The sequence below is a fragment of the Hemicordylus capensis genome, chromosome 3, assembly GCF_027244095.1.
Source record: "Hemicordylus capensis ecotype Gifberg chromosome 3, rHemCap1.1.pri, whole genome shotgun sequence".
Classification (NCBI taxonomy): Eukaryota; Metazoa; Chordata; class Lepidosauria; order Squamata; family Cordylidae; genus Hemicordylus; species Hemicordylus capensis.
The window spans coordinates 292,728,468-292,739,812 of record NC_069659.1 but is presented as its reverse complement, the minus strand read 5'-3'; the positions used below and the strand labels follow the sequence as shown (position 1 = coordinate 292,739,812).

The 11,345-nt window shown below is 42.0% G+C and overlaps 1 protein-coding gene across 1 annotated transcript in view; it reads left to right on the top strand.

Moving 5' to 3' along the window:
* The first annotated feature begins 203 nt into the window (after nt 1–203).
* Nucleotides 204–11,345, top strand: part of MSL2 (MSL complex subunit 2) — a 29,742-nt gene continuing 18,600 nt past the window's right edge. Inside the window, exon 1 of the mRNA XM_053313096.1 lies at nt 204–965. Within this exon, the coding sequence (XP_053169071.1) occupies nt 821–965 (145 nt within the window). The 5' untranslated portion in view covers nt 204–820. The remainder of the gene's footprint in view (nt 966–11,345) is intronic.

Here is an 11,345-nt window from a genome sequence, read left to right as displayed (position 1 = left end):
ATTCAAAATCGTAAACCGAGCTCTAGTGCCGTGACAGAAACAGGAAGGGCCACAAAGCGGTGTTTAGAGAGATGAGGGGGGATTACGTTGCGCAGAACAGGCTGTGCGGCGGCGCGTGCCTCTCCGCCTAGCAGCGCGGGCCCAGGGAGGGCGCAACACCGCCGAAGCCCCGCCCCGCCCGCTCGCGCGCGCTCTCTCGGGAAAGGCAGCTTGGGTGCTCAACGAGACGCGAGGGGGGTGGATGTGATGAAGAGGGAATGGCCGCGCATGCGCAGTAGTACACTCGGCGGCCGCGGTGATGGCTACGCAGTGACGGTTGGACCTAACGGTTGCTATTGACATTGGGGTTGGGCGTGCGGTGGCTGATTCTTGTGAGGAGAGCGGCCAGCACCTGGGTAGCCGTTAGCCCCGCGGAGGAGGCGCCGGCCACCTCGTGGTTATGCGGCGACACTGAAACTCGGGGCGTATCCGCCTTCCCCCGCCCCCACCAGAGCCGGGCCCGGGCCGTCGTCCGGCGCTGGGTTCTCGGATCCTGCTACCGCCGTCCCATGTGGGGCTCTCCCTCCGCCTGAGGCGCCCCGGGAGGGCAAGGCTGGCATGGCCCGCCGCCTGGAGTAGTCGCCTGGGCCGCCGCCGCCGCTCAGAATAAAGAGGAGCTGCGGCGGGGGAGGGCAGGCAAGGGGGGGGAAGCAGGCCTCGGCCCTGGCTGTGACGGCGCCTCGATGCGGGGCTAGGAGTGCAGCCGCCCCTCGGCCTGCCCTGCCCGGGCGCGGAGCCGCGCTTTCTTCTCAGCCCGGAGCCGTCGGCCTCAGCGTCTGCGATGAACCCGGTGAATGCTACAGCTTTGTACATCTCCGCCAGTCGCCTGGTGCTCAACTACGGCCCCGGGGAGGATCCGCAGTGCCTGGCCGAGATCGGCAAGCTGCTGCCCTATTTCCGGCAGTCGCTCTCCTGCTGTGTGTGCGGTGAGTGAGGCGCTTTCTATTGTTCTGGGCCGCGGGCGGGCGGGCGAGTCGGTATCCTTCTTCCTTCTCCTCCCTTCCTCTGGCCGTCCGTCCCTTTGGCTTGGTCTCGCCTCGGTCGTTACACCCACTTAAAATGGGCAGGGAGCAAAGCCTCCTTCCTTAGGGGTAGACTTCACCAGCCGACACGCACGCCCCGCCGGGCTCGCCCTTTTCTCAAGGGAGTCGAAAACTTCTCTCTCCCTCCCCCAACTCACCTGCTTTGCTTTTGAAACTGCTTAACAAATGGGGTTGTAAGTTGCTTAAAGAAATATCTGTGAAATATCAGGCTACGAAGGAGAATGCAAACAATAATTAAAACTAGATACATTCACTTTTGCAGCCATGTACCTCAGACGAGACTAGTTAATGAAAACTTGCAATTCTAAATAGCCACTTTTTCATAAACTTTTCTAGGTTTGATTCTGTTGTTTTGCTAAAGCTAGTTTCAGAGTGGGTAGCTGGTCTGTTACAGCAAACACAAAAAGAGTGTATTTAGGCACCATAAAAGCTAACAGATTTATTGTGGTATTAGCTTTCATGAATTAGTTTATTAGGTTATAGTATGTAATAGATTTGTTACTCTGTGTGGTTAAAACATTTTGACAGTTGTTCACATGGGTATCAAAGTAATTAATGAGGATGGACATGCCTCCCTGCTTTGCATTAGAATATGTTTGAGGTGTTGTACATCAAGGGAAGTTTGCTGCTCTGGAGCAGGAATATGGTAATAGAATATAAGAGTGTGTAGGATGAGGTTATAAGAGGAGGTAAGGTCATTGTAGTATCAATGCATAGTTTTGTTAGTCAGATAACAGGACTTGTTACACTGAAATGCTCTTAACAAGTGTAGCAAGTGTCTGAAGCTGTTAAAACTGAATTACTCCACAGTTTTTTTAAAAAGGAAACGTGGAGTTATTTCCCCCCTGCATTTTATTTCTGAATGATGATTGAGGTGGTATTCTATTATGGTCATTACATCTTAAAATTAGTGAAGTTAGTGCAATCCTAAACACACCTACTAGGGAGTAAGCCTTAATGAACAAAGTGGAATGTTGGAATAAACATAGAATTGTGCTGTAAATGTGTTTAACTGCTCACATTCCGGAAAGAGCTTGTGAAAGACTAAGATTGTACATTCAGAGGGAAAACAAGTGAAGGTTTTTTGGATTGCTTAGTAGTAAGTCGCTCATGCTCTTACTTTTTTTTTTTTTTTAAAGCACTAATCGGCAATGCTGAAAGGATTAAAAAGTTTCTGGAACCCATGGTCCTAGAACTCATGGCCAGTGACTATCTTAGCAGGGCTGGCTCAATATATCTTGGCACCTGCTGCAGAGAATCCAAATAGTGCCTGTACCCTTGCAGTGTAAACATGGTTCTCACCAAAACTGTTGGTACACATGTGCCCACGTGTTGATGTTGTTGTGACAAAGCACACTATTAAAATTATATATTTACAGTGCACTTCTCTTCACATCTCAACCCTCAGAATTATAATCCCAGATTATTACATTTTATAGCACACACATAATTCATGTTTAGTTGAAAAAGAAAGCAAACATTTTCTTGTTCTTCCCCTTTTATTGTGCCAAAGCTCTGCCTGAGGCAGTTACCCCCTCTGCTTTGTGATGGACCTTGTACATTAGACAAAGGTGTTTCAGTACTGAGATGGATACTTTGGTGTATAAAATATTGTGAAATTAAAGTGTAGGTAAATTGAACTCTGGAGTATATAGTCTATCAGTTCAGCTTCTTTTTAGAAATAACTTTTGAATTGAATTTTAGAAATCAACTCTCTCGTAAACTTAAAGCCTTAGTGGTCCTATCTGAGAAATTTCTCCTGTAGTTACTGCAGGATCACTTACTAGCCTTTAAACAGTTCAATTTGTGAGTGTATATATGACAATTCTACTTAAACTTGCTGGTTTTAGAACTTGATCCACAGCCCACTGGTTTAGAGTCGGATTTATATCTATCTAAATATAATACAATAAGGTTGCATATGGCAAGCATCACCCCTGCTGCAGCCGTGACCAATGAAAATGCAGGAGCGGGGCTTTCATGCACAACCTGGTGGGGCCATGGAAGGAGCTTTTGCCCCCATCTCCGCTGCCAGTGCTCCGTCGTTGCCCATGCTCTCCGCTGCCATGGGCCGGGTTAGGGTGGGGGGGATGGGCACCTAGCAGGAGGAGGGAGGGTGGGGGGGGGGAGCAAAGGCTGAGTGGTGAGTGGGCAGAGAATAAAGGTGAGTGGGGTTGGAGGAAAGGCTGAGTGGTGAGGAAGGAAGGCCGAGCAAAGTCTCGGGTGGGGGAGGCCAAGCGGGGGGAAAGGCTGAGTGAGGGGACCTTCTGTTGCCCTGCCAAGTCGGTGGGGTGTCAAGTGAGGGGGTGCAAAGGCCTAGTGCACTAGCACTAGTGCACAGATGCTCTGTGCAGGTTCTGCTTGTTATGATTACTACAAAAGTGGAAGTGAAATCTGAAAAATCATATCACCTGCCATATACTTCCTGGAATATTCACTGCATTTAACTAGAAGCTGTAAAAGATATTGATTGTGTTACTAAACTACTGTTCTTTTCTTGGTTGGCTATGGCCTTCCTGCTTCTTGGTATATTCATGAATCTTCTAACATTCTGTTAATTTCTTCTGCTCAAACTCCTGTTTAAAGATAATATAGAAATAATGGTTTTGGCTTAATATCCTTTTGCTGCTTTCTGTCAAATCAGTTTTTGCACTGCACCTTTCCTTCACCAGCTGTAGCAGACAGGAATTGAGTTTTCTTCTACTATCCTCTAGGAAGAGGCTACCCTCATGTTGCTACAGTCTGTCCTTCTGACCCCTCCCCTGCTGGCAATAGCAAGCAGAGTTTAATCTCGTATTACTTTTTTCTAAATGAAATCAATATTGATACATCAGCTTTCCCTTTGTTAGTGTGTGTTGTATGTGAGAGACTATATGTTTTCTTGTGTGTTGAAAATAGCATAAAAACTTGGCCATAGTGAAGGATTCTGGCTACATTTTGTGCAACAGAGGGCTTAATTTATTTTTTAAAAGTCTGGAAGGTGTGTTGTTTTTTAACACAGTTAGCCCTTTGATTGAGAATCAAGTATGCAGAGAACCTCCTGTTCTGGGACTAGAGATTTGATCAAAAGTCTGAACAACTGCTGAATGAAGAAAATAGCAACTGCTAGTTTTCCACTTCCCGCATATTATTGGCAGTACGTACAAATTTAAGTGTGGAAACGAAGTTTCTCTCAGCTTTTCATGTCAATATTTTGCTATGGTCTTTGTGTTTGTCGAGCGAAACTTGCAAACAGTAGGGGACTTTTTTTTTTACTTTTTTTTTAGCTCCTTGACTTCTCTGCCTGGTGGCTTCTACTTGAATTAAAAATTAGAAAAAGAATTTCAAAAGCTATTAAATTGACCCTGCTCAGAGACTGTGCTGCTAAGTACACTGCAGTTTATACAGTTAGAAGCCTGTTGCTGTCAAAAGATGAGCTGCTCATTCTCAATAGTCTTGAAAGGTAGCTTCATGCCAAGTATATTGCAGTAATAGTTTTTGGGTTATAAAGGCATTATTTGTTTCCAGGATCTAATAAGTGACAGAGTGTGGTCACAGCTTTCTTATCAGATACAATTGACAGTTGCTGATTTAGCTACCTTATACAGAATTGGAGCATTGGTCTCATCTCTCTAGTGTCTAGTCTGACACAGCAACTCTCCAAGGTTTTATTTATTCTATTTTTATTTGTACACTACCCCAAACTTCTTGAGGTAAACCATCTTAGGGTAGTTTACAACAAAATAAAATTGATTAAAACATTAAAACAATTCTAAATCATAAGTATAGCTAAAAAGCTTGCGTGAATAAAAAGATTTGTTAGAAGTTGTCAGTGTTTGTTTAGACAGAAGCTGCTGGGACAAAATCTGGATTGTGATGGGGATGGAGAAAACTGGATGTTAGCAATGTATATAGGTGGTGCCCCAAATCTGCCTAGTGCATTTGCACATTGATCAAGATAGGGAAACAAGGTGGACATAAGTATATGAGTACAGTTGTCCCTCACCAACCACAAGGGTTCTGTTCCTGGAAACCCTTGTGGGTGGCGAAGCATAGGATTACATTGTAAACAAGGGGTTAGGGGAACTGCAAGTGCCTAAAATCCACAAGAAAGACCCTGACCCCCGGAAATGACCCCTGAACCCTCCCAACGCTCCCCTCCAACTGCCCCCTGACCCTTGGTTTGACACCCGTGACCCTGGAAATCGGCCGAAAAAACGGCTGAGAATTTTTTTAAAAAATTACACCAACCACGAATACTCAAGTCGTGGTTGGCAGTGGGGGGGTGACAGTTTGCCAGTTGCAGGTCCTCAAATCCGTGATTGGCAAACCTGCTGTTGGAGAAGGACAACTGTAGTTGATGTTACTTTTACTAGTATCTACCACAAATGGAAAATGCCATTGAGGGACAGGCCCTTTAGCATACACCAGATGTTAACTGTTTGTATTCAGTAAGATAACCAAAAAGAATATGGACTCTGACAATAGAAATGCAAGGAGATAATAAGGTATGAGAAAAAGGAGTTGAAGGAACATTTAGGTAAAAACATCAAGGAGAATAATAAAACTAGTTTAAATACATCAGAAGCTGGAAACCTGCCAGGGAGGCAGTTGAACCATTAGTTGTTGAGGGAGTGAAAGGGATTATAAAGGAGGATAATAAGACTGCAGAGAAGCTGAATGAACTGTTTGCATCTGTCTTCATGGCAGAGGAGAGGATACTGAGCACATACCTTCTGAACTGACCTGAGGGAAGGAGGCTTAAGAATTGAGTCAAATTGAGGTGACAAGAGATGATGATTTAAATTGTCTTGAAAAATTAAAAATTAACAAATGGCCGGGGCCAGATGGCATCTACCTGAAAGTTGTTAAAGAATTCAAAAGTAAAATTGCTGTTTTCCTAGCAAAAATATAGAACATATCCCAACAATCAGGCTCTGTACCAGAGGACTGGAAAGTAGCTAATGTAACATTCATTTTCAAAAAGGGATCGGGGGGGTGGGGGTGGGGGTCCAGGAAATTAGAGGCTGGTTAGGTAAATGTTCCAGGTAAATTGATGGTTAAGGATCATACTTAAGAATAAAATTTCTAAACATATAGAAGAATGAGCCTTGCTGAAGAATCAACATGGCTTCTGCAAAGGTACATCTTGGAGAGTGTCAACAGGCATGTGGATGAAGGAGATCCAGTTGACACAGTATTGGGCTTCCAAAAAGCTTTTGACAGAGTTCCTCATCAAAGGCTCTTGAGTAAACTTGAGTAAACCTTATGGGATAAGAGGATAAGTTAATGTATGGATTGGTAGCTGGTTGAAGGACACGAAGCAGAGGTTAGGAATAAATGGACAGTTTTCACAATGGAGGGAAGAAATAAATGGTATACCCCAGGGAACTATACTTGGACCTGTGCTTTTTAATTTATTCATAAATAATCTAGAAGTTGGAGTAAGATGACACTGAACTATGTAGGGTAGTGAAATCCAAAGCACATTGTGAGGAGCTCCAAAAGGCTTTCTCCAAACTCTGTGAGTGGGCAACAAAATGGCAAATGCTAGGTGCAACTGGGTTGATCAAGTCAAGGGATACTTATTTCTACATAATAGGTTGATCCAATACAAGATTACAATACACGATTCTCTTTAGGGTATATTGGATGCCCATAAGACTGACGTAGCTAAATATTGGTATTGTAAGGCACCCAGTACTTTCTAACTCATATGCTACATAAGGTAGTACTGTGCTAAGCAAGACGGTTTCACATTGTAAAATGGTATCTTGTTCACTTTTCTTTATGTAAGGAAACTCTGGAGTATTTCTTATAGTTTAGGACCTAGATGATAACACAGATTTTGTTGCTTAATATAGCACCTTTCAGATAACAAAAAATGGAAACAAATATTAGATATCTACTGTCACTTCAAATATACAAAACTCTTTACTTGATTTATTTGTACTACTAGTCCAAGAGAATATAGCACTTGTTAGGTAAAGTGTGCCGTCGAGTCGGTGCTGACTCCTGGTGACCACAGAGCCTTGCGGTTGTCTTTGGTAGAATACAGGAGAGGTTTACCATTGCCTCTTCCCTCATAGTATGAGATAATGCCTTTCAGCATCTTCTTATATTGCTGCTGCCCGATATAGGTGTTTCCCATAGTCTGGGAACCATACCAGCAGGGATTCGAACCAGCAATCTCTGGCTTGTTAGTCAAATTATTTCCCTGCTGCTCCATTAGGTGGTTCTAGTACTTGTTACACTCTGCAAAAGAGTTCAGCAATATTTGGAGTGCTTTCTTAAAATGTATTGAATAATTGTTTTTCTTCTGTTCTCTGTCTTCTTAATCAGTGGACTGAAGCCGGAGTTGTGTGTAGTGGTGTAACTGTGTTTAAAATCACACATATATATATATTTCAAAAGTACTTGAATAAGTTTTCATGGACTAAACTCATTAGATGCATGAAGTGTTATCCTCAAAAGGCAGGTATACATGAATGGGGTCGGGAAAGAGTAAACACAATTGCTTCTTATTTGTTTCTCGCCTGTTTTTGCATATGCCAACATCTTATTTTTCTATGGTGTCAAAATACTTCAGGATTTTGCCAGTCTTGCTGGGAGCCACAGGGCTATGTGTGAGTGTGTGTGGATTTTCTGTGTGCTATGTTTGCAGGCAGCTCTTTCCAAAATCATTGAAAACTGTACAATGATGCATTCCTACAGCTGCCACAAATATAAAGTGATGCCAAAAGGTGTTTGTATCATGAGGGATGGCTAAAAGCAGCAAGAGAAACCCTAGATTGACAAGGCTTAAATTGCACTAGTCATCAGATCAGGGGTTAATATATTTATATCCATAAGCATTTTACTATATCAATGGAAATCAGGGTGGATAAAAATCAATGATTTAAAAATAAATAAATAAAATGGATTTTTTCATTCAAATCGGATTTTTTCATTCAAATCGGATTTTTTCATTCAAATCGGATTTTTTAAATAAAATGCTTTTTGAGGAAAAAAGATCTATCTAAAGAGAGTTTTCTGTTTAAGATACATTATAGTCCAAAGGTTATTCATCCTGAAATAAGGATTAGTTTTTAATTATGTAGCATGAGGCTGTATATATGCAATGTTTAAATTTTTTGGTAGATGAATTCCATTAATCTATTCACTGTGTCATGCTCTTCCAGAGGTTTCTGTAAGATTATTTTGGGCAATTTTTTTATCTAGAAAAGGACCAAAAATGAAACCTTTATCTGGTTGTAAATATTAAGATTATACCAGCAAGAATGAGTCTTTATGTAAAAAAACCCCATGATTTAAATTTATTTATTTATTAAAAACATTTAATATACCGCCCATTCGGAAGACTCCAGGCAGTGCACAAAAACATGCAAAACAAGACAACATTAAAAATTACATTCTGAATTAAAAACTAAAGTAACTAACAAAAAAAAGAAAGAAAGAAAAAACAAATAGACAAACTATAGGGCAAAAGCCTGGCAGAAAAGAAAATTCTTCAATAGAGATTTAAATATCAGTAAGGAAAGGGCTAAATGAATTTGAAGGGCAAGAGAGTTCCAAAGAAGTGGGGCAGCAACTGAAAAGGCCCTTTCACAGGTCCTAGTGCCCCGAGCCTCTTGGAAATCAGGGACTGACAAAAGGGCCATCTGAGATTATCTAACCGGCTAGGATGTAACTGGATGGGAGAGGCGGGTCTGTAGGTAGACGGGTGCCAAACCCCACAAGGCTTTGAAGGTCAAAACCAGGACCTTAAGTTGAACTTGTTTTACTGTTTTAAATAGAATCTAGTTTTACTGACTAGTGATTTAAATCGATTTGATTTAAATCAAATCCACCCTGATGGAAACCATAACTGGATTTAAACGATACCACTGAACCTCCAAACATTTATGTGTGTGTAACTTTAGAAGTTTTATGTTAGGTGAATGTTGAATCCACTAAGCAGTGACCTGAGGTTTACATATTTTTAGAAATCCAGACTAATAGTCTTGTTGAAAAATATCTGGAGTAGTTAGTATGACGCAAATACATTATACAAATCAGGGTGGATTTGATTTAAATCAAACTGATTTAAAACACGATTTAAATCACGATTTAAATCACTAGCAGGGTGGATAAAAATCAATGAATTTTTTTAAAAAATCAAAAAATTGGATTTTTAAAAAATTTAAATCAGATTTTTTTGATTTTTTTTAAAAAAATCATTGATTTTTATCCACCCTGCTAGTGATTTAAATCGTGATTTAAATCAGTTTGATTTAAATCAAATCCACCCTGATACAAATATTGAATTACTAGAAATTTCCTTTTAATTTACCACCTTTCATCTGATCTCAGGTGATTGACAAATGAAATGCAACATTGCAACGAACTATAAAATTGCAATATCATCCTATGTGACTGTCAAAGCTTTTCCTCAAACCTGCATGCAGCATAAGCCATACAAATAGAAAGTAAGCAATTGGAAAGCTCCTGTCCGCAACCAAACCAAATCATCTGCAGTCCTAGCCCACTGTATGCTTGGATGAAAGTGTTACATAATTTGAGAAAATAAGTTCTGTGCTAGATACAGGCAGCTTTGAAGAAGAGGTGCAGTTGTGTGAAAGTGAGAAATGCACATTTATTGCAGAAAAAGCTGGTAGCCCTTTGTACATTCTTGAATTCTGTAGTGAAATATCTATATTAGAAATATCTAAGCATATTTCCATCATGCTTAGATGTTACAGAATTGTACTTTGTCTTTGACTAAGCAATTATAACTTTTGAAATTTGTGTGTGTGTATAAAAAATCCCAAATGCCATTCACCTTTCCTACGTTTTAAGTTCCAATCATGTCCAAATTCTCCATGAAATACTGTGCATCCTAGACAGATGCCTAAGGATTAGCACTTCCTAAACTCCAGCTTGATTTGATAAACTGCAGTTTAACGGCCATTTTCTCATCTTGGACTTCGTTCAGTACCAAGAAATATCAACATAATCTTGAACGTATATGAAGGGACATTGTAAAATGGATCAAGAGTTCTGTAGTGACTGGTACATCAGTACACCCTTTAACCAATTCAATTTAAGCAGTTGCCAACTATTCTATTGTGAATTACTGTCCATGTTTTAAGAATTATGTTCAATTTAATCTAATTAATTTTTTTTAAAAAACCACCCAAAATCTGACTACAGCTCCTGTGCTCTTCTCCCTTGTGCAGGCTGCTAGCTATCTGGGGCTCAGCTCACTCTAATTGGGTTATGATATCTCGCACCTGGGCTGGGCTGCCTGATTGGTGTGGGTGAGAGTTGCACTAGTTGGGCTTGTGAACTCCTAGCCCTTATTAGGGCAGGCAGCACCAGGGGCACAGCCACTGACTCAGGCCACCTGCAGGTGGTCGGACTGCCTTTGGTGAGACTGAGGGCTGGGGCCAATTGATTGTTTTGGACTCCTTCCCTACAGTGCCAGGCTTTCTGTTATTGCCCAGCTACTTACAGCTATGTGTCAGGGCTCTGGTATAGGTGGTGGAGTGGGGGACACTTCTGGGGGTACTGGAGTGGCTATTACTGTAGTGGTGGGGAATAGAAGATTTGGCGTTGGCAGGTCAGCAGGCCATTACAAGGGAAAGGAGACCAGAGATTTAATAGCTGTTTCCCCTTCTGGCTTCATTTTGGTTCTCAGGCTTGGGTGAGTAGTTCCATCTACTCTCAGAACAAACTCAGGATAGACTGGAGAATCTATTGGTGTACCGAGCACTCTATTGCCCATGGAGTCCCTAACTGAGCTGACGGAGCTGGTCATGGAGTTGGTGTTGGAGTCACACAGGCTTTTGTTGTTGGGTGACTTCAATGTTCATTTTGGGGCTGGCTTCTCCGGTTCAGTTTAGGAGTTCAAAGTGGCCATGGCAACTATGGTCACAAGGCCGACACACACTGCTGGTAATGCCTTTGATTTGGTATTTTGCTCAGATCAGGGTGGTGGGTACCTAGTGTATATCCATTGTCATGGACAGACCACCCTCTGGTTAAGGTTGGTTTTGTGGCCACAACCCACCTCTTTGGGGTGCAGGTCCTCATGGGATGGTCCACCCAAGAAGGCTATTGGATACTATAGGATTCCAAGAGGCCTTGGAGAGTTTTAGAGTTGGTTCTACCAGTGAATCTGCTGATGCCCTGGTGGAGACCTGGAATAGAGAGCTTACCAGGGCAGTAGACACTATCGCACCTAAGCGTCTTCTCTGTTACACTTTGAAATTGGCTTCATGGTACACTGAACAGCTACAGGAA